Source organism: Anguilla rostrata, chromosome 3 (assembly GCF_018555375.3).
Source record: "Anguilla rostrata isolate EN2019 chromosome 3, ASM1855537v3, whole genome shotgun sequence".
NCBI classification, from domain to species: domain Eukaryota; kingdom Metazoa; phylum Chordata; class Actinopteri; order Anguilliformes; family Anguillidae; genus Anguilla; species Anguilla rostrata.
Window position 1 is genome coordinate 39650081 of NC_057935.1, and position 23592 is coordinate 39673672.

The window sequence follows — 23592 nt, forward strand, 5'->3', positions numbered from 1 at the left end:
CCAGATGAGAAGCATATTCAGAAGTGCATTTTTTGATGTTGGGTTTTTGGCCTTTCCAATGACAACAAATACTCTTCTGTCAGTTCTCTCAGGTTTCAGATCATTTTTTGAAGTACCAAATGCTTTGTCTATTTATATGTTAGCAAAAACAAATATGTTAAACGACGTCCAGTGAAACAATTCTAGTATTGAAAATTGCGGGTTTCCGTGTCTGCGAAGAGCATGCCCAAATTTAGGCATAACAATACAACTTCCTCTGATAATATTTGAGCTCACGTTCCTGAATAGTGATAATAAGAGAATCTGCACTCAAAAAAGACCAGAAGATGTGGACCAACAGCACCTCCTTGTGGATAGCAAGGATAGAATTTCAAACTACCGTCACAATTAAGAATCTGCAGGCTGCGAAAGGCGGGACTACTCTGTAACGGAGTTGAATTTACGGAGACAGGCAGAGGCTGCGGACGCCTCAGTGCTCGGTCTCAGGTTTTTGGAGGTTATTCAATATCTCGTCTTTTAGCGCGATGTGTTTAATGAGCGCATCTGAGTAGTGTCCAGGAGTCTTATTTTGAAGACACCCGTATTCCTTTTCAGCGGAAGGTAAGTGCATGCAATTTAAGCCACAAAGTTTTACACAGCGTTAATTGTCTATCATGTTTTGTTGAACTTGAGTATTTATGAGCTTATTTCCATCTAAAAGTATTTTGCAGTTTAATCGATCTGTAATCATAAACAGCCTAATTGTGGAGGAGGGCATCAGTTAGCTGATGCAACTTTTATTTCGTCCTTTCACTAGATTAAAATTCCTGTGTTAAGTTGTTTTTGAAAGTGGATTCAAGAAACAGTCGCGTTTCGATTTTATTCATTTCGTATAATTATGTTTGCATGACTTATTGGTTTTAATATGTGCTAAACAGGCCACACACTTTTTGGAATGTCTGTTAAATCGAAGTTATAGATCTGTCCCGGGTGACTGCATTTATTTGCATTTGTTCAAACGTTTCGTTCTGTCGAATAATTGAGAGGCAGTTATTGTATATTTTCCCACGTTTGTGCAACCTCGATATAAAGTTGGGAGTTGTAAATGGTTTTAACTCCAATAATGTCTCCCTTATGCGATGAGGTAAGAAGTTCTTGGCACAATGATTGCTTGAATTCATATTTTGATGTGGAGACGACCCCCCCCCTCCCCCCCGCCCATCCTATCCTGCTCTCTCCCCCTCCTCCCCCCACCACAACCCTCTCTTCCCACCATCACCACCCCCCTACCCCAAACCATTTACAACTACAGGCCCTTACACACAGCTGTTACTTGATATCCATGTTGTGATGGATGCTTGCTTGCAAGTTGCAACTTTATCAGTCGAAAAAGCTGAAAAACTTTAAGTATGCATTAAATCAGCATCACACACTGATAGGAGTGTTCCTGGACAGGAGAGATCTGACTCATTTGCTCTGCTTCCAGCTCTCCATTTTGTGTCAGCATGTGACTGAACTGAGTGAATGCTTGAAAAACAAATCTGTCTCATACAGTGGACTAATGCCAAGCGGAAAGAAAATGGAAGTCAGGGAGGGAGGCACAGGTTGAAAAACATCAAATCTAGTTTTTAAAGTCTCTGCGTATTCATGATCCAGAGAAGGAATTTCCATTGCCTTTGCCTGAAAAGCGTAAGAGCTACATTTATGCTTTAATGGTGTTTGCTGCTAATGTGCTGATAATTGCTTTGAATTTGGGAGGAGGGGCATTCTGTTATGAACAACTCAATGCAGCCGTCAGCAGTACAACAGCCTGACCTCAAATACTACATTGAATGACTGGCTGATTTAGTTATTTTTTATTATTTGATAAGATGTCAGCCATTTGTTCTTATATTTTTCTGAAACCCTGTAAATCTCTCTGAAGAAGTGTTTCTGGTGGGTGTTTATTTCCAGTTATTTCTGTGAAATGTGTCTTCAGGTGGATGGATTATGCCATATTACATCATCCCAATGTAGCCTAGAAAATGAACAGCTGTCAAACTAGAGCACAGGAAATGGAGGAATCCCACCTAAGCTGACTAACCTGATCGATGAACAGGGCGAATAAGAAGATATAATGATATAAAGATAATAGATAAGATATAATAAGATATAAATGGTTGCACAAGAGGGAAGACTAAAATAATAATGAGCGAAAGTATCAGGTGTGACAATGGAAAGCATGAACACGCCTGGATAAGGATGATCTAGATATTATGCAAATTAAGATATGTGGAATGTATGGATGAAATGAATGGGAAACAACGATGAATCCCCATATTTATTATATTAAATCATTTTTCTCATCATCATGCCATATTAATGGGGGGGTGTTATTTGGCCTGTTTTGTAATATTGGGGCAGTTGTAAAACCCCTATCCCACCATAGATTACACCCTTGAACGTGGTTCTGTGAATTAGATACACATCACTCAGGATGTAAAAATGTATGAATCACAGGAAAAGGAATGTTAAACACTTCAATTAGTGGTTTAACTGAGCTGTTTACTCAATACTCCGAAACTTTAACTTCATTTGACGTTACAACCATAACTTTATTTGACATTTCATATTCTGTAAACCCTGTATGATTGAAATTTGTGGTTTAAGGTATATTTGAGCTTTTGTAAAGTATATTTTTTATATCTAGCCCTGGAACCAGATCAGGCCAGCTGCATTGATTAGTCTTAATTGTTTGTTTAATTATGTATCCTAGGCCCAGTTGAACATTGAATTACTCTTAAGTAATAAAGCAGACAAACTTTGTTATTAATATTTAAATTATTTGAGTGACTAAATAAATAAGACCCATCTTTGGGCTACCCGTGTAATCTTTAGCAACGAGTGTTGGTGACAAAGACAAAGTGACAGCTGCCAGAGTGATGGTGTGGTTGGAAGTTCATTATGCAGTCAGCAGCTGGAATGGAAGCCAGTGCATAGTAGGCCCATGGTAGAGACCCTGCGGTATTGAAGATGGAGTGTATACTTTACCCAGCATCCTCTCCTTATTTACCCCCACACCAGTACCTAACAATACTGTTCTGATTGATGATTGCATACATCAAATAATGCCACCTGTAATCCATGTTGTTGTACCGAAGCAGGTAACTGTAAAACATTGTCAGGGTTTTGGAGGGTTGGACCCAAGCGCAGAGTAAAAAAGAAGAGACTCAAAAGGTATATAAAACAAAGACTTTACTACTTATAACAATAAACAAAACAGGGAACCAAAGAGAGGCCACGACGGGCAAAACCAAAAAACTCAAACACTAGAAAAAACTTGGAACAAGAAAACAAATGACAAGGACAGAAACAGTGAACAGAAACAGGCAGGCAGAATACAAGCAGGTCAGAACACAGGCAGGCAGAAACACAAGCAGAACACACAGGCAGAAACAAAGTCAGAAACACAAGGAATCAGCACCTGATTTAGGGAGACAAAGGACTTAAATAGACTCAAATCCAACAAGACACAGGAGGGCACAATTAACAATCAAACCAGGACAGGGTGGGAACAACGAGACACAATCAGAAACAATAATAAAATAATTTAAAGCAATAATACAGTTAACAGGGGAACGAGCAGGACACAAAACAGAAGTGCCGCCATCTGGCGGCCCAACAAGGAAAAACTGAGACAGAAACACAGAACCATGACAAATATAATTCGTTTTTCAAAACAAGCGTTTTTATTTTTGCCCCCAATTTTGGTGCTTGTGTTTGTAAGTGCATGTTTTATTCAGATGGACATTATGTACAGTGAGGTGACCTAACATACAGGAACGTAACAAAACATATCATAACATAATGAGAAGAACAGGCCATTCAGCCCAAAAATGCTTGCCATTTTCTTACCTCTATAGTGTACGAGGTGCTCGTACAGTAGATAGTACAGTATCTAGTACCCTATCAAGCCTGGTTTTAAAAACCCCTAGAGCTTCTGCCTCTACAACATGATCTGGCAAGTGATTCCACTCTGTGACTACTCTCTGTGAAAAAATACTTCCTAACGTCTGTGCAGAATTAACCTTTTGCTAATTTCAATTTACGCCCCCTCAATCTACGAACAGAACTCAACCTGAAGAATCTTTTAGTTAACTTTGGTAAACCCTTTTATGACTTTAAAACCCTCAATCAAATCGCTCATAAGTCTTGAAGAGTAAGCATCTTAAGTCTTTCCTCATACCTTTTATCTTTCACACCAATTCTTTGAACCTTTTCCAGAGCCTCTATATCTTTTTTTGTAGTTCGGTCCCCAGAACTGCATGCAATACTCCAAGTGTGGTCTGGCAAAGGTACTGTATAAGATAATTGGATTTATACTCAATACCTCTGGCTATATATCCCATCATCCTGTTGTTCTGCCTTATATTTTTATTATATATTTAGCTATATTTATGGATTCTGTTTAAATCAAACCTACTTTAGCAGATTCTGACTGCTAGCTGAACCTCCCAGTTTTGTATCATCCACAAATTTCAGTCATGTACTTTCAATGTACCTCTGTATGACTTCTAAGATTATTTTGAGAAAGTAATCAATTTTTCTCAATTATTAATTTCATTATTTTAAATAGGATTTTTTTTTAAATTATGCCTTTGGTGTTAGGGCTGTGCAAGTGTAATGCAATGGATTGACATGCATTATGTCAATCTTTGTCAGAGGCATTTAGCTAAAAACATTATTTGAAGGCTTTTTTGTGATTTAGCTTTGCATAACAAAATATTTCATGTCTTATTTGTACTAGTTCAAATGTATTTATCTTTTTTGCTAATCACCTATAAAGCAGGCATGTTTCAAACTTAGGTTTGTATTTTTTATTAAACATTGTAAACATATTTACACTTTGACAGTTCTCAATTGGATTTCCAATAATTACTGTTTGCGTTTGGGTGTGAAATCACCTCTGCATTGTAGTTGCTTCTCGGATATTCTTGTCTGATATAGCTATACAGGGCTATATACAGATCATTCCTGTGTTGGCACGTTTCTACTGATGACATTACATTTATGGCTTTTATAATAACCATTTATCACAGAATTCTTTATTTGCTGTTGCTTTTCTGGCAACTGTATGAATTCACTGTGCTGGGATCGCTATAGTGTATTTGGATTGGCCAGCAGCTGTACCCTCATGTAGCCTGCCCCTGCCGAATAGTTGAAGCTAAGCGGTTGTGAACTTAGTAGTACTTGATTGGGAGATCGAATGGGAAAACTAATGTGCTGCTGGAAGTGTGAGGTCGCTAGAGGGAAACACTTTGTTGTGAATATAATTTTTTGCTGAAATGGTGATGCTGTCTTCTGGTTGAGACATTTAACTGAAATCCTGACTCACTAGTCATGCCAGTGACATCACAAAGAATAAGACATTCCCTGGGGTCCAACTTTAATTCTATGACCCCTAATTTTCTCCCACTTTAATTGGCTAAATAATTCCTTCCCTCTTCTCCTCATTTGATGTATGGGGAGCGGTTGGCACAAAATGGCTGCTGTGAATCAGGTGGTCACATTGGTGGTTGAGGTGAGTTTCCAACCTTCACTGTGAACTTCATTCATATTGAGGTGAAGTAGTATGTAACTTCAACCCATTATTGTAAGCAGCTGTACAGACTATTGCATAAGCAAAATTTAATGGAATTGGCATATTGTTGTCCAGGGATACAAAGATCCGAATTTATTGGGATGCTTGTATAGTCAAGCTATTGTCTTTCTTCAGGCCCAGGGAGGAGTCAGCAATGCTGTGGAAGGTGCTGTTTCTGTGCCTCCTGCAGGGGGCGCTTATTTATGGCCAAGCCCATGGACCTCGACCCTACCCATGCAGAAGTGAGTACATGCAAGTTTGTGCTCCAGTTCACAACAATGAGCTCATTTTAACCAAGTGGACAGAAAATATATGTAACATTACATCACAGGTTTGATCAGTATTTATGGGAATAAATCAGGAAACATTATTGTACCACAGGGCACAGATCAGTCTACATTAATAAGCCAGGGAAATTAATATACCACAGGCCTCAGGTCAGTCTAAGTGAATAAACCCAGGGCATTGTTATATCACAGGCCTGAGATGAGTCTAGCTGAATAAACCTGGGGCATTATTATACAACAGGCCTCACACCAGTCAAAGTGAATAAACCTGGGGCATTATTATACAACAGGCCTCACACCAGTCAAAGTGAATAAACCTGGGGCATTATTATACAACAGGCCTCACACCAGTCAAAGTGAATAAACCTGGGGCATTATTATACAACAGGCCTCAGACCAGTCAAAGTGAATAAACCTGGGGCATTGTTATATCACAGGCCTCAGATCAGTCAAAGTGAATAAACCTGGGGCATTGTTATATCACAGGCCTCAGATCAGTCTAAGTGAATAAACTTGGGGAATTATCATACCACAGGCCTCAGGCTTACATTTGAGAGAATGGAACCCTCTGCTCAGGCAGTTACAAGCCCGTTTGAAAGAGAGAAGAGCTGACAATTTGCTCTTTTGCTTTTGTCTTTGCTTCCAGAAACGCCAGAGTGTCCAATTGACTTGTATTTTGTCATTGACACATCTGAGACCATTGCACTTCAGGAGCCCCCTCCTGGCAGCCTGGTGGAGAGCATTAAGCAGTTCACAGAGCAGTTTGCCCTTAAGCTGAGCGACGGGGATTTTAGGGGCAAAATCACCTGGTCCCTGGGCGGTCTGCACTTCTCCCAGCGGCAGGAGATCTTCAGCAGAATCACCTCCAGGGATGAGTTTATCACGGGCCTGAAAAGCATCCGCTACCTGGGCAAGGGCACCTACATCGACTGTGCCCTCACCAACATGACCCAGGAGATCAGGCGCTACGCCACCAATCCAAACAGCATCCGCTTCGCTGTTGTAATTACCGACGGCCACGTGACTGGGAACCCCTGTGGGGGAATCAAGGTGTCGGCTGAGCGGGCGAGGGACGAGAATATAAAGGTGTTCGTGGTGGCAGCGACCAAGAATGTGGACGAGACGGGGCTGAGGGAGATCGCCAACTCCCCTGCTGACCTCTACCGCAACGCCTTCATGGCTGTGGACATCGCTGGAACATCACCAGTGATTATGACCTCAACCATTGAGCGCATCATCAAAACCATGGTGAGAGTCCTTAGGGTTATAAGTTTGCATGTGATGATCTGTTGGTGTTATGGGTCTGTGAGAGTCTGTGTATTAGATTCCCTCGATGGCATGGGTCTGTAGGAGTTTGTGTATTAGGTTTCCTCCGGGCTATGAGTCTGTATGAGCCTGTATGTGAGAGTCCTTCAGGGTTATGAGTCTGTTTGAGTCTGTATGTGAGAGTCCTTCAGGGTTATGAGTCTGTTTGAGTCTGTATGTGAGAGTCCTTCAGGGTTATGAGTCTGTTTGAGTCTGTATGTGAGAGTGCCTCAGGGTTATGAGTCTGGATGTGAGTCTCTCAGGGTTATGAGTGTGAGTCTCTCAGGGTCATCAGTCTGGATGTGAGTCTCTCAGGGTTATGAGTCTGGATGTGAGTCTCTCAGGGTTATGAGTGTGAGTCTTTCAGGGTCATCAGTCTGGATGTGAGTTTCTCAGGGTTATGAGCGAGGTGATACATATTACATTGGCTCAGGGTGGAGGATATACAGAAGTGGATTACACAATGATTTTGTTTTTATGACAGTTGTAAAGAATATAATAAAAGTGTCAGAACACCGGCAATATAGCATAAAAAGGTTCTTACAGGCTGCAATAAGATGATACAAAAATTAAACCAACAAACAGAAAAATGTAAAACAGATATACCTGTTATGTCTCATTTATAAAACTTATGCTAGAATTAATTTATAACATTATATGGTATTGTTTGTTTGTATTTAATAATAATATAACATCTGTGAATACATTGTGGGCATACTTTTCAATGAAACTAGGTTCTTAAAATCTGTGCTCATCAGGGGCATATGTAGCTACTCTTAAAATGAGGCATGCGATATTAGTTTACCACTCAGACTGCTCTGACATTTGAAAGGCATATGAATGATTTCTAATAATGCAGGTCTCCATCGACACTTGATGAAAGTTTTTAAGCTGTCTTTCACCACCTCACTTCACCAGCCAGAATAATCTCACCACATCTTGGATGGATCACAACTGTGATCCATTCTGATTATGGCCCTTTGAAATTCTGTAGAAAGGTAAAAAGAATAAAGGTAGGCTATAGAATAAATATAGCATGGCTATTTATTTAGATGCAATTGATTTAAATATGATATTGCTACAGATGTAGCATCTACGTGTGTAGGCCCAACCCAGCTCCACCGACCCAGGGAAAGTTCTAAAAAATCAGGAAAAACTAACCAAGACACAAATGTTCTTGCCCAGCCCTATGTCACTGTGCCCTTTGTAACAGCTGTGCTTGAACTAGTCAGAGACTATTTTTGAATCCTCTAACTCCTGTCTCTCTTTCTGTTTGGTTTTTGCTATATGTACAAAATACTAACTTGTCAATGACGGTTTCTCTCCACAGACTCATCTAGCCTATCAAGAGGTGAGATGCTGGTTTCCATGGATATGTAGATGAGAGGGAGGGGGAGGGGTATGAGTGAGTGCATCTTTGCTAAAGTGATGCTTGTATTGTTTTGGAGGGTCTTGGTGCCCGTTGAATTATGTGCAAGGTCCACAGCATCGAACAGATGGACTAGACTCAATAAAATGTCAATATGTTTTTCAAGCTTTGAAATTATGCTGAAACATTTATGATAGTTGATTATTCTTACCTGTCTGACACTAATTAACTTTTATATTCTCGCCAATTGACTGCAGTGCTACAAGCTGAAGTGTTTAGAAACAGTTGGTCCAACTGGCCCAAAAGGCCACAGGGGACACAAGGTGAGTGAGGGCTTTGAGAAGTAGAGCTTCTTCTCAAATATGCTGTATGTAGCTGCAAGTGCTAGTGTTCATTTTGTATGGATTTGACTTCCAGGGAGCAAAAGGTGACAATGGAATTCCGGGCCCCAAAGGTGAAAGAGGACGGCAGGTAAGCCAAGAGCTAAACACTCTTTGCTAAAACGCAAACATTGTGCTCCGTCACACACAGACAAGAGGATTGGTTCTTGTTTTTACCTCATTATTTAGTTACTTCTCACATTGTATTCCTATTGAAAGCATCAAATTTTTAAAAATCACAATGTTAATTTTAAAAAATCACAATGTTATTGTTTCGTGCATTTGAGACATTATAGCTGAGGACAGCATATGTAACCTGTTCAATAATTTTATGGATTTTCCAATAATTATTGCTCTCGACTTGCTTTACAGGGAGATCCTGGAATTGAAGGTCCCATTGGACATCCTGGTACAAAAGTAAGCTTAATTTTCATGTGTACCAAGCCCTCTGAATGCTGGTTCATCGTTTCCTCTGTTTTGACATTTCATGTTTTCTGGTTCATTGTTTCTCTGCTTCTGTTGAACTGTTAATCTATTTCATTGTTTCTGTTTCGCTCTTTCAGTGTTTGTGTGTTTTTCAGTTTTATGATTTCATTGTTTCTGTGAGAGGTCTCAAAATGATTGCTTGTTTCTGTCTTCATTTAGGGTGAACCAGGCCTTAAAGGTGAAAAGGTAAGCAATAGGTTTAACAACTTGGAAAAAGAAACTGTAAATTGTGTACTTCCAAGTGTGTTTTGACTCATTTCCCTTTTTGTTTATAGGGTGAAATTGGATCTGAAGGGAAAAAGGTAATTATTTTTACAGTTGATTTGTTTGTAAATCAGTGCAGAATTTGTTTACATATGTGGTTGTTATCGTTTTGAATAACTGGCTGGTATATACACTTTTACTTTATCATTAGGGTGTGGCTGGGATGGCAGGACGAAATGGAACTGACGGGCAAAAGGTAATCCCACTGTACATTCAGACATAACTCATTATATTTTTGTCAAATACAGATATACAGTGTGACTACATTTTTCTTTACATTTCAGGGAAAAATTGGGCGTATCGGGGCTCCAGGCTGCAAAGGAGATCCAGGTGACAAGGTACGTGAAATGTCCAACAATAGTGTAATCTTATGCTACATTAGTACATCAATTAATGTAACTATTACACCTGATAAGGCAAATGTATGTAGCTACCTATAATGAAAATGGTAGGGGATAAGGATCAGGAGTATGATTCTCTTTCAATATGGCTTTTCCCATTCAAAAGGGACCTGATGGCTATCCTGGAAATGTGGGTGAAGGAGGACCGTTTGGAAAACCTGGAGAGAAGGTCATTACCCAAAATACATTATGTTTCCCCAATATATCTAGGCATGTTTTCGGTATTTTTAAATGTGTCTTCCTGTTGCGATTTATTAATTTACTTATTCATGCAATAAAGACACTAATAAAAAAAAGTTTTCCACTGATTGATGTTACATTTGACCCAATTCAGGGTGATCCTGGTCGCCCTGGGAGATCTGGCCCCCCAGGCCCACCTGGAGAACCTGGACCTAAGGTATCCTAACAAGTGATATCACAGGAACAAATGATATAATATCATTCTCTCTCGTCATGTGAGCAAGACGCTTTGTTAATAACTGAAGAAACAGATTCTGTGTTGATCTCACGCAGCCACAGAGAAAACCTTAAATATTTGTGCAGTATTGGAATAGATTCAAAAAGGGTTGGATTTATCAGAGGAAAATTACGTTGGACTGAAGTTTAATCCCGCTGGATCCTAGAGAGGAATTTTCCTAATTCACAGTTCATGCCGAAGCCATCTGGGCAGTACCGTAGTGCAGTTGCAGGTTCCAGGTTCTTATCATTGCAAGATTTAATCTGCTAATCTCCATCGGTTTTCCAATATCCAGTTGTAATGAAACATATCCATTTATTTTATTTAACCTTAATTTAAATCTATTTTTTAAAGGCAGAACTAGTGAAGATGGCAGCAACAAAATACAAGTTTAAACAAAAATACAACTACACAGTAATACACAGAAAATACCTGTGTTAAGTCAATTATAGAAGTCTACAGAACACAATTTCCTACAATGTAAAACAATGACAAATTCCTGCATTTTAGGGTGAAAGAGGAAGTGCTGGGTCACCTGGAATACCTGGACAAAAGGGACCCCCAGTAAGGAAGCATGTTATATTTATTGTTTTTTGTGAATCTAACTTTACTTATACACAATAGTAAGAAATAATACAGAAGAACCTTAGAGATGTGAATACATTGGGAAAGGAGTTCATTCAGAGCTCCAAGTTGTTTATTGCTTTGAAAATGATGTCAGAATTCACAAATTTTAAGACTGGGATCCTTTGGAAGCATATATGTATATTACTGTAGCCTTATTTCTTTAATTCGCATCTAGCACCATGGTTTTTATCCATAGAAAGTCTGACTCGTTTCCGCTTAATGTTTGCATTTTTTGCATCAACATTTATAAGGAGCTTAATACTTCAGTTTCATATGCCGTTCAGTTTACCAGTCCATAACTTCATATTTCTGAGGTTCTACCGTAATAAGAAATATTATACATTACTTCAATCTACTTCTGAAATTATATTACTCATATTCTAAATGTTTAAATTACTCCAATGATTGTTTGTTTCTTCATATTCCTAAGTGTCTTCACTGCTTTCTTACAGGGAAGAAATGGAGGACCTGGACCAAAAGGCGAACCAGTATGGCTATATGTGCACATAAACTGCACTTGACTTTCATGAAAAGTTATTGGAGCTTGTTGATTTGTGTCAATATGATGATCTTATGGAAAGGCCTTTGTTGTCTTAGGGGAGAAGAGGAGACTTTGGACCAAAGGGAAAACAGGGACCAAATGGCCCAAGCGGAGACAAGGTAAACCCTGCATGGGGTCACAGATGCATTTAAATAGAATTTTATCTTTAAAGATTATCCAACATCAATGGAATTAAATTAATCTTTAAAACTAATCTGGAAAGATTATCACATATTACCTACATGAATTTAATATCATAAAATGAGATTAATGGTATTCTTTGAATTTAATCTGCACACACTGAAATGTTGGTGTGCTGTACAGGAATATAGGTGTAATGTGGAGCAACTGCACAGGTTGGCAAAAAATTGAAGCGTACAGGTAAACAGGAATGACACACGGGCACATACTTTTACGTAATTTACACAACGTACAGGGTTGCAGAGATGTACAGGGATAAAGGAAAGATGCATAAGTGCCAGTCCAAGAGACATATACTGGTCACCCTGATGGATGTGTTTTATAGGGTGAATCAGGACCTGAGGGCCAGAGAGGACTTGCTGGTGAAGTAGGAGGTAAAGGGGCCAAGGTGAGCAGTATACCAAGAACCATATTTTCCTCTATGCTGAAATCTACATTACAAGTGACATTCAATAAAAATAAAATGAACAATATTTGTGAAAATATTTTAACTGGAACATGTTTTTGTCATCCAGTACAATTGTACTATGTCAGAAAATTCAAATAGTTAAACTTTTTTACTGCTGGGGCTCAGGATGATACTCAGGATGAAAGAATGGACAAGCCAAACCGTAGTAATAATTGTGTTAATGATTGCAAGATAATTTTTTGCCGTCATGCTTTAATGGGAAATTTTGCCGATTGCCACAGCCACATTTTACCAACAGCTGCTATTTTTTATGCAAAGGAAAGGACAAAGAATATTTTTTGTTCTATTTCTGAGCGACACAGTTTTATTGGAAATTAACGACTTTGTGACAATGCAAAATCAATTTTTAAGCCTTTTATTATGCATTGAAAAGAGCTTTGAGGTTTCTTTATAACAGCTTGAGTGTTTTCAGGGGTTTAATTGAGTCAATATGTGGAATTTGCTACTTTGTTGCGTGCTGTTTGCAGGGAGACAATGGACTGCCAGGACCGCGGGGTCCTCCAGGCGGAGCAGGGGAGCCAGGGAGAAATGTAAGTCCGAATTCACCTCTCACCACCTAACATTCTGGAGCTTGATTAACCCAAAACTAATATACAGTGGATACATCCACCAAATATTACTAATATTACAAAGCGCATTTTTGATATGACTAATATTTGGTGGATGTATCCACTGTATATTACATATTATTTTGTGCTAAAATGTGTGATTTCGTTCCATCTGTGACTGGTAACCCCATGAGTCAATGCATAATTAGTGGAAACTTCACTCAGGATGGGTGAGGATTTGGTCACAATGTCATCGCTTGCTAGTCGATTGGGCAACCGTAGATTGCCTGGTAAAGCTTCACATAAAGTGTCTTCCTCCAGCTCATGTCTGCACAAGCTTGGCTTGTGGGCTGTCAGTCGAAAACAAGAAGCATCTGGCGATCACCTGCTTCGGGGGAAAGCACATTCTTGTCTATGGCTGTGGAGTTTGTAGCATGATCACAAACACATATGTTTTCCCATTCCATATTGGGGAGAAAATTGTGGTAAAATACAATGTCAAGGAAGTGCAGTTATTTCAGGGCATGTGCATTTCAATCAAACCCTCTGGATTAATCCAGTGCAGTATCTCAATACAGAGTACCTTTCTGCCTTTGTTGAGATACAGCAAATAAAAGTAAGTGGTGCTTGTGAATGAAAATGCATTTTCATCAAATAATTGACAGTCCTCTTTTGATTCATCAGTCAAACCACTTTTAAATACATGTTCTGCTCAGTAGCACAGGAGGTAGCAGTTCAAAGTGGCTACCATCATAATCTAATAAAAAATTATTAAAATACTATAGTTTAACTAATGTTGTTTCACTGGTTTCATTTGATTACATTTCCAGGACAGGGTCAACTCCGCTTGTGTACATTACAGATCTAGCCTGATATTTTATAGTCTACCACAGCTTTAATTCACATAGGCTTGCACTGTCTTTGGATCTCATTGCTTACCAATTGGAAACAGAGGGAGAGCATGCTGTTTTGCTGGCTGCTGCAGCTACGCTGAAGTCTAGGACATCTCCTCACTTTGCCTTCCATAACGCTGGTCAGACTTTGTGGGCCAAAAGCCATTCAGCCAGCAAGCTAGCCACAAACATTGTTGAACATGCTGTTCTTGTAACTAGCTTGTAATTGAAACAACAGCAATCATATCTATATAATGACATGTTAGCTAGCTAGTTAGTTTGCACCAAGAGTGTATAGTAAAGCTCCCTTTATTGGCCTATAAAAATAATTCACAATTGGTGTGTGACCAGTTCTGAAATTTGAGAGATTTGTTCATATAATAAAATTCAAAGTTCACTTTGGGAATTTGATTCAAACAGGGAGTATAGCCAAAAATAGTTATACACGAGTCTCTCTGGTATAGCTGTTTTACAGTGTTAATGATGTGTTTGCTAGATAAATAGTTTTTATGCATTATGGTAGCTATAATGTATAACTTTTGCTTGGCAAGCTAAATACCTAGCTTGCTTGTCTACCTAACTAGCAGGCTTGCAGCAGGCATTAGCCTAAATAACATCAATAAGATAGCACCTAGATAGCAACCTTGTTTAGCAAACTAGCCACTGAGCCAGCCATGCAGGCCTATAGCTGATCCACAACTGCAAATTACAAACAACCCTCAAAATTATACTGTTTACAAATTGCACATAATGTTGCAGCATAGCAAAAAACCTTTTCCACCTGAAATGTTAATACACTGGACATTCATTTTCAGTCTCAACTACCGTGAAATGCTGAGCAGAAGTAGGTCATGGTGTGTCCACATTAGGTGGAAGTCCATACTGCAAGTAGTTCATTGCAATCCTGAAAATAAATTTGTGCCATGGGGGATAATAAATAAGGGTGAAGAAGAAGTACAAGTCAGGAGGAGGGATGGGCACAAATTCTCTAGGGTGCATGTTTGATATGATAAACTGCCCCAGCTAACCAATCAAGTGGCAGAGATTACTTCCATCAGTTAGACTATGGCATACCTATACCACAAACATCAACTCAGTTTTCCTTTACTCTTACAGGGTTCTCGTGGAGACCCTGGTGATGCTGGACCAAGGGGGGAACCTGGTCCACCAGGGCTCAAGGTAAGATGAGCCAAGTGACCCTTAAACCTGATCCTTGCAGTAGGGATGGGCGATATGGACAAAATCAAATATCACAATATTTTTTACCAAATACCTCGATATCGATATTGTGATGATATTGTGGGGATGACTATTGGTACTTTCACAAAATTATACAATGAGATTTCTGATAAATAATCATCAGTTATGCCTATGTAATAACTAAGTGGGTAAAGGCAAATAATAGAACAGTTAGGTAAGTTCAGAAAATTACACCACTTTACTGTAATGCTGCCTTTAAAACCAGGAAAAGACAACACTTATGCCATATCACGATATTACGATATACAAAATCCCAGACGATATGTAGTCTCATATCACAATATCGATATAATATTGATATATTGCCCAGCCCTACCTTGCAGGCGAATGAGTTAAAGTGAAAGGTTATTCAGAATAATCAGGGGAAAAGTGCTATTTGAAACAATTAAATGTTAGTCTGCCAGTTATGCCTGGACTGTCAGTTAAACCTGTAATATACCAATGGTTCAGAAATTCTAAAATTCAGAAATGTTGTATTTCCTTAAGGGTGACCAAGGAAGAGCTGGATTCAGCTATCCAGGACCAAGAGGACCCACGGTACAGTAATATGCCTCACTGCCATTTCAAATTAAGTCAGGGTCTTGGTATGCCAGTTATCTGAAACATGTAGCAGAAGAGTTATATCTAGGTCTTTATCAAAATAAGAGATAGCCAGGTCTGTGTATCTGTGCAGATTAGTCAGAACCCTGTGTCTGGATTTCTGATTCCTGTTTCTGTCCCTATAGGGAGACCGGGGGGGGAAAGGGAGCCCCGGACCACGGGGAAGCAGGGGTGACTGTGGACAGAAGGGAGATCCTGGTCTCAAAGGAGGTCCCGGTGAGCCGGTGAGCAACTACACCACACTCAGCGCAACCTGCATGAAGATCGCAGGTCAGAGAATCAATGAGTGATTTTGAGAGTAGATATGAGTCTGCCCTGTTCCTGTGTTTCAGGGTGAGCCGGGACCTAATGGTGAGCCAGGACAAAGAGGCCCCAGAGGAGATCCAGCGGGGGATGTGAGTACCACAGACAAACCAAAGAACAGGAACTAAAAATCTAATCTACATTTCAGACACATTCAAATGGCTGAAGAATACACTACAGCAAAACATTTCCTGCTTCTGTACCATGTATTTCATATAAAGTCCCCTGTAGAGCAGGTTGAAAACACATGTTCCACTCTTTTATTAGTGCCTGGTCTTTTTCAGGGTGGTCCTGGACCAGAAGGGGACCCTGGCCTCACTGTAAGTTGTCACTAAGTGTAGAAACCATAGTAACCTCAAAGTTTTTAAACATGTCATAGTAATGAGATGCAAATTACCTTTAGGAATGTGACGTGATGAACTACATCAGAGAAACATGTGGTTGCTGTGGTGAGTGCCAAATTTTGTTCAACAAAATGTTTACAAAGAGTAGGCATTAAGATATTTTACGGCCTGCTCTGTCTCAGCTTCTATGCGATGCTCTCAAGCTGATTAATGTTACTGTCTTTCCTGTCAGACTGTGAGAAGCTCTGTGGCGCTTTGGACATCGTCTTTGTGATTGACAGCTCTGAGAGTGTGGGCCTGACAAACTTTACTCTGGAGAAGAACTTCATCATCAGCACCATCAACCGCATGGGCTCCATTGCGAAGGACCCCATCTCTGAAACAGGTTAAGACACATGTATACTATTCAAACAGCCACACTCCAAAACAGGATAGAAGTCATGTACACTACTCAGACACCTCTGAGACAGGTAACAGTATGTATATTAGGGTTTATGTAACATCCAGTGTGTAAGGTAGAGTGTGTATCACATATAGTATGTATTAGGATGCCTATGAATTATATACTCTATACATGTGATTCTGTGCTCCTGGCAGGTACGCGTGTGGGCGTGGTGCAGTACAGTCACAGCGGAACCTTCCAGGCCATCAGGCTCAATGACTCAAGGATAGACTCTCTGACCGCCTTCAAAGATGCTGTTAAGAAACTGGAGTGGATCGCGGGAGGGACCTGGACCCCGTCCGCGCTCAAGTTCGCCTACGACAACCTCATCCGGGACAGCCGTCGCACCAAGGCTAAAGTGACCGTGGTGGTAATCACAGACGGTCGCTTCGACCCACGCGATGACGACTCCCTGCTCACGTACCTCTGCGACGACAACTCGGTCGACGTGAACGCGATCGGCATCGGCGACATGTTTGACCAGGTGGAGGAGAACGAGAGCCTCAAGTCCATCGCCTGCCAGAAGAGCGACCGCGTCATGCCCATGCGACGCTTCGCCGACTTGGTGGCCGAGGAGTTCATTGACAGGATCGAGCACGTGCTCTGCCCCGGTGAGCTGTTCTGTCTGAGGGGGAGGCCTTTGACCTGGGGCTAACAAAACTCTCTGCTCTCTGCCATTTTAGTGGGGGAAGGGTTTCACTCTATCAATTAATCAGTTGCACGCAGCACTTCTCTATGGATATTTTTAATACATTATTTCAGTTGAGCCAATTTGGGAAAGAATGGCTAATTATTCCCTTAACCTTAAATGTATTCTAATGATGAAAATAGTGGCAATGTAATAATGAAGGTTTTTTAGATATAAAGCTTATATTTTTCATTAGACTAATCTACTATACATTCTATTTCATTCAACAACATCTAGAGCTTGCTAGTCAGACTCAAGTCCAGTGGAGTCACTGAATATATTTACTTTGCTAGCTCACTACTTAACCAAAGGTCAAACAAAAACTGATATTGATTGCACCAGCAGCTTGTTTGTTCATTAACTCCTCGAGGATTTTAGGGATTAAAAAATGTCATGGAACAATAAGAGTAACTGCTGATTGAATTCCCTAAAATACTTGTTTTCTGTATTCTAGACCCTGTGACAGTGTGCCCTGACCTCCCTTGCAAAACTGGTAAGATTTAATGTACTGACAGAATTCATACTATTTGCAGCCATTCACACATTAATTTCACACAGAACCTGTAGAGCAATGAAGTTATATGACTCCCTATGCATTCTCATTGGAATGGGCAAACATGGTTACCATGGGTGAATAGCAGGTTAACTACTGTATGTTACCTATTCATATGTCTTGGTTAGGGTTCAGAAAACTTTTGTTATTTTCATCCACTTTAAAATGGATGGTGTTGATGACAGTAATAAAAGTTTCCCTGAAAAAAAAAATAGATTTCACTAAATCCAGATTTAAACAGTAATAACAGTAAATAAATTGAAAATATGATTTTGACAAAAACAGCAATTCCAGAAAGATACTTCTGTTTCACTCCATTCAATGAAATGATAGAATTTTGGTTCTTCTCTGTTTCCTGGCTTATACAAACAATACTGATTGCACAGCATCCTAGCTCAAGTTGGCTTCAGTATCTCAGTCATAACATTGCTGTCAGCGGCAAAATTGCAGATGGAGTTCCATAAATAATTTTAATCTGATTTCAGCATGCTTCACACAAAGCCAGAAACTGTTGCTGATGCCAACATAAGTAGTAGATCACTCTGGAATTGTCATGACATCAGCATTACATTCCTTTAACTTTCCATACTGAACCAAGCATCTGATTCACCTCTCCTTAAAGTATTCAAGTACATAATATGCAGTTAAAAATAAAAATATAACCCATGGTTGTGTCTGGTGGTAAGATAGTGGTGTGTTAAGTATTGAGAAAATAACATTATGTCGGACATCTAAATTAGATAAACTGCAGATTGTGACAATATTGTCGATAAATGGAGTCAAGTAATCGAAGACCATAGTGCTGTTTACCTTTTTGAGATACAATGAGTATGGTTGTGTTAGTGAATCAGGGAGAACCTGTGGCTTTCCATACAGGCAATTAGGCTTTCTTTGAGTCTAACTCACTAACAGTGGCGTTATTATTTGGTCAGTGTTACTAGTGTTACAAGTCATTCATAATCAACCAAATAATTTACTAACTCAGTAATTTCACAGAATATATTATCCATAGCATTTAGTCTGTTTTATGTCTGCAGGATCATGAAAGGGTTTTGGTTGCATGGTGTTTTGAATAAAGCTTATTAGTTTTAGAGCCATGAATCACTGATAGTACATAAACTTTCTATTGCAGTACATAAACTTTTCTTTGCAAAATTTCTATTTAAGGAAAAAACCTAAAAATATAATAAATAGATGTCGGTTTTAATGATCTTTAAAAATCTTTTCAAAGTATGTAAGTAAGTATTATTATTCACCGGATTTCACAAGAGTATAAGATTTTAGTAGATTTAAGCAATTTTTACAGGATTGCGTTTGTGGCATTGCTTCGAGTAAGCATTTCAGCATATTTTACTGCATCACAAGCACAAACATCTGGCTAAATAAGTGTACTGGTGAGCTGATCCACTCGGATGTGGCTCTGCTGAACAGAAGATCTATACCAGCATATATCAGAGAGGCAGTTTGCTGAGTAAAACCCAAAATGGCTTGGGCATAGAAAAAAGTTGTAATTTGTTATTTTATATTGCCATATACCAGTAATGACTTTAAGTGAAGTACTATATTACTAGTACTATAATAGTACTATAAACTGCACTGAAAGCAATTTATTAGTATTCTCTGAAATGTCAGAGATATTTCTCCCCATTCAAAAAATAATGCGTCAAGTTTTTGATTGAAGTGGCTTATGGCTGGCCAATGGCCACAGTTGGGCCTGAGCAATGTTAATCATCTTGTCATCCTCAAATGCTTTTAAAAGTAAAAGCAAATGCTTTTACTAAAAACATGATATCAGCACACTGTCCCTCAAACTGCTGTCTCATGTTTATAAGCTATCTGTTCCAGTAGTTACAGTACTTTTGGCTTGACGTCCTCTGCACGGATCTGCTGCTTGCTACAGCCCTAGGCTTACATATAGATAGTTTGCACTGAGCTCAGTGGGCAGAGCCAGTCGCTAGTAGACTTTAAACGACTGTTTTAACACTCGCTTGCAGATGTGGAAGGCCCTCGGAATGTGTGTGATACCCTGGCAGAGGAGGGCACCCCTGTCCGCAGCTCTATCCTAGACGTCACAATCTTGCTAAACAACCTGAAGGATGAGCAGCGCCTCGATACCTACAAAAAGGCCATAGCCATTCTGGCCTACACCGCGGAGAGAGCCAAGTTTTCTGTTGGACTGGAGAGGCAGCAGTGGACAAATCTGTTCATTGAATCCTTTCGAATTGTGTATGGCGACGTCATGGGGGATCCTAACAAGGCCCTGGGGTTGTGCTAGTCCGACAAACCCCTATTTACGAGTGAAAACGGCTGTTCTCTCAGTCCGCGGTAAAGAGTATCTCTGGAGATATTTCTGGAGCTCAACATTTACAATCGAGTGCTCAATATTTTTAATGTAACCAAGCAGGCTTAATCTCTCTAACTTTCAAAAAAAAGAGCAGTGTCTTTAAGAAGGAGCAATTATACTTCTCTTTGTAAGGCTTGCAGTACAGACAGTGGTTATTATAATAACCATATGCCTCATAATTCTCAGTGATTGTTGGGTTTTATAAATACTGTTTGCATTTATAACATTGGGAATGCCATATTTCCATACCTAAATTCTGTACGTCATTTCAGCTAAAACAGCTGTGAATCAAACTCTTTATACATGTATATTATGTTCTGCTATACATATGGTAAAAAGTTGTAAATGAACTTTTTCAAGCATAATATTGACAGTTTTGCTAAATTTAACTAAGTGGTGGCAGGAGTATGGAGCACTGGCTTGTCAATGCCACACAGGAAAGTTTTGCTGTTTGCACATACTTTTAATATCCCGAAAGGTCAAGTTTTTTATAGAATGGGGTAGAAAATTGTGGATTAATGAAGTGGATTTATTTGCATATTGCATCACGAGGTCAGTTTTATTATGCTATTCAGTGAGTAGCTGTGAGTAACAAAAGCTTTTTTATAAAATATTCAGGTAACACTTGAAAAATTACGAATGGCTTATTAGGTTTGTTGTAATACATTCCAGCTCATAAATGTCAGTTTCTGTCATATTTTGGGTCAAAAAGGAATTATTTCAATGTATGTATGAATAGTGTGTTACAAATATCAGCTTTGTTGTGTTGCACTTCAAGGAATTGTTTGATATATGAAAACCATCAATTCTGAGTAAACATATCATTGTAACAGATTGTGACAGATGATAATATACTGAAAGTGTGTTATTACTCTCAAATGAGTTTGTAATTACAGACGAAGGGTTAAGTTTAATGTGATATTTTTAATGTCCATGACTGCACTAAGTATTTAACCCGAGGGGATTTGTCAAATGTATGAGGGAGTATTTGTAGTGTTTTAATTGACTGTGTAAAATAAATGTTGGTGAACGATTAACCATTTTAGTCTTTAAATCTCTTGTATATTTAATGCCAGTACTTCTGTAAATGTTCACATACTAAATGGGGTGTAACATTATGTATGTGATTAGCTAAAGTCACGTTGTTTTAATGGCTAAGAGACTTAAAACATCCATGACTTACTTGGCTTACCTTGCTGAACAGATTTTGTTTGATATTGTTGTGAATGAAGGAACCCCCTTTCCTTGTGCCCCCAGAGCCAGCTGTGGCCAGCTGCGTCGATCGTCCTGTCGATTTGGTTTTCCTCCTGGACGGTTCCGAGCGGCTGGGCGGGGAGAACTTCCGTCGCGCTCGCGAGTTCGTGGAGCACGTGGCGGATCGCCTGATTCTGGCGCAGAGCAACAATGACGAGAAGCACGCCCGTGTGTCGCTGCTCCAGTACGGCAACGAGAAAGAGCAGCGTGTGGTCTTCCCCCTTTCCTTCAACATGACGGCCATCTCCAACAGCCTGGGGCGCATGTCCTACATGGACTCCGCCTCCAGCGTGGGCCCTGCCATCATCTACGCCGTCAACAACATTGTGACCAGCCGGGGCAACCGACTCGCCCGACGCAACGCCGAGCTCTCTTTCGTCTTCATCACAGACGGTGTCACCGGCAGCAATAGTCTAGAGGAGGGTATCAACTCCATGCGCAGGGCGGAGGGCGTTCCCACTGTGATCGCCATGGGAAGCGATGTGGACCAGGAGGTGCTGACAAAGATCGCATTGGGGGACCAGTCAGCCATATTTCGAGCGCCAGACTTCTCACACCTTTCTAAAGCTGGTTTCTTTGAGCGCTTCATCAGGTGGATATGTTAAAGGATATCAACCTGAGCACAAGGTGTGTGGTTTCATTTTCAAGAGACAAATATGGAAAGAAATAGTAGCACTCCTGTAGTATGTTTTGAAAGTCAGTTTCTTCTTACATAATGCACAGATTTTTTTTTGTTATAAGAGAAAGGCTCTCAGGCCATTAAAACCAACGACCTAATGTATTGTTTACAATACAGGTGCTAATGCAGAGGAGTGGAAGTTTTCTTGTGCAGCTTTCCAAGAACACCTAATATGTGCAAGCTTACTTAAGATCTCACCCAACTATTTTATCATTTTACATGTCTGAATTTTTCCAATGTAAAACACTTTCACTGCTCTTGATGGAACAATATTCAAATATAGATGCCTGCAACTGAGGCCAGTAATCAGACTCATAGCAAAGACACCTAGTAAAGACAGAATTTCTTTCCTAAATGGTCAAATATATTTTTCTTGCACTGGTAGATGAATCACAGCTCACAATTGTACATGCTGCGGAATAATATCTGCACATGTCATAGCGTGTAATGCAGCCCTGTAAACAATGTCAGAAACCAGTTTTTATTTAACAATTATTTTTGTTTACTAATAAATTTTTTCCTCTGCATATTTTTTTCCAAACACTTGTTTTCAAATCTGGCTTCAGTTGTAAGTTCAATAAAATGAGCTCCGAAAGTTCAATAAAATAAACTAATGAAAGTTTTACTTTGTCATATATTTGGTTAATTGTGTATCTTTTTATTTTTTGCTCTGAAATGTTACTGAAGGCTATTTTATACTGCTTTATACAGTTTACAGCCGGACTACTCACTGTTAATTAGTTAATGAACAGTTCAAGTGCTAAGCTTTTGGTAAACAAGATGACATATAAAACTTAACAATATTTCAAATGCAGAATTTAATGACTACTTAATTTAATGAAGCAAAAGCGTAACTAAAGCCCTGTTGTGTGTTTTAGTAATATACTCTATATTCACTTCTTGAACTTATCTAGTGACTAGCTTTATTTTGTATACGCACTACATTTATTTGTGAGATACATGGATGTTCAACCACAGGAGACTTGGCTAGTCATTGACCCACTGGCATAACAGCAATGAGAATGGGTTTATTGAGGGTAAGTTTGTTAACATATGTTTCTATCTTGTGCCGAGAAACTATTGCGATTACAGCAAGTGTCCTGACGAGTCAGTTGATATCTCACTTAAGGTCAGCAAGTGCAATGAGTCTGAGATTTTCCTGAGACCGGGGTGGGATTTGACCCTGCACCTTTCACTTGTCCAAACATTCCATAGGCAAAACGCATTACTTGTCAGCCAAAGGTGAATAAATTGTTGTCACAGTAACCTACTACAAGACTTCACCACACATTTGCTGT

General features: G+C 39.5%; 1 protein-coding gene across 2 annotated transcripts; it reads left to right on the forward strand.

The window, feature by feature from the left end:
* The first annotated feature begins 422 nt into the window (after window positions 1-422).
* On the forward strand, window positions 423-22916 carry LOC135250810 (collagen alpha-2(VI) chain-like). 2 transcript variants are annotated; one of them, XM_064327544.1, is made up of 28 exons: window positions 423-600; window positions 5735-5841; window positions 6533-7134; window positions 8522-8542; window positions 8818-8883; window positions 8978-9031; window positions 9313-9357; window positions 9586-9612; window positions 9702-9728; window positions 9842-9886; window positions 9975-10028; window positions 10198-10260; window positions 10426-10488; window positions 11059-11112; window positions 11628-11663; window positions 11773-11835; window positions 12243-12305; window positions 12854-12916; window positions 14944-15006; window positions 15574-15624; window positions 15813-15911; window positions 16020-16082; window positions 16275-16310; window positions 16394-16439; window positions 16567-16719; window positions 16932-17387; window positions 17919-17957; window positions 20012-21398. In XM_064327544.1, the coding sequence occupies exons 2-28, from the start codon at window positions 5754-5756 to the stop codon at window positions 20290-20292; spliced, it is 2721 nt and encodes a 906-aa protein (XP_064183614.1). In that variant the 5' UTR covers window positions 423-600; window positions 5735-5753; the 3' UTR covers window positions 20293-21398. The 2 variants fall into 2 exon arrangements, with proteins under 2 accessions (XP_064183614.1, XP_064183613.1); XM_064327543.1 differs by lacking the exon at window positions 20012-21398 and adding an exon at window positions 21619-22916 and having other exon boundaries at window positions 425-600.
* Window positions 22917-23592: the final 676 nt, after the last annotated feature.

Coding starts and splice junctions, on each gene's coding strand:
- LOC135250810 (XM_064327543.1), top strand. CDS start 5,754: ATGCTGTGGAAGGTGCTGTTTCTGTGCCTCCTGCAGGGGGCGCTTATT. Junction 9,729..9,841: donor TTGGATCTGAAGGGAAAAAG/GTAATTATTTTT, acceptor CTTTATCATTAG/GGTGTGGCTGGGATGGCAGG. Junction 10,489..11,058: donor CTGGAGAACCTGGACCTAAG/GTATCCTAACAA, acceptor CCTGCATTTTAG/GGTGAAAGAGGAAGTGCTGG.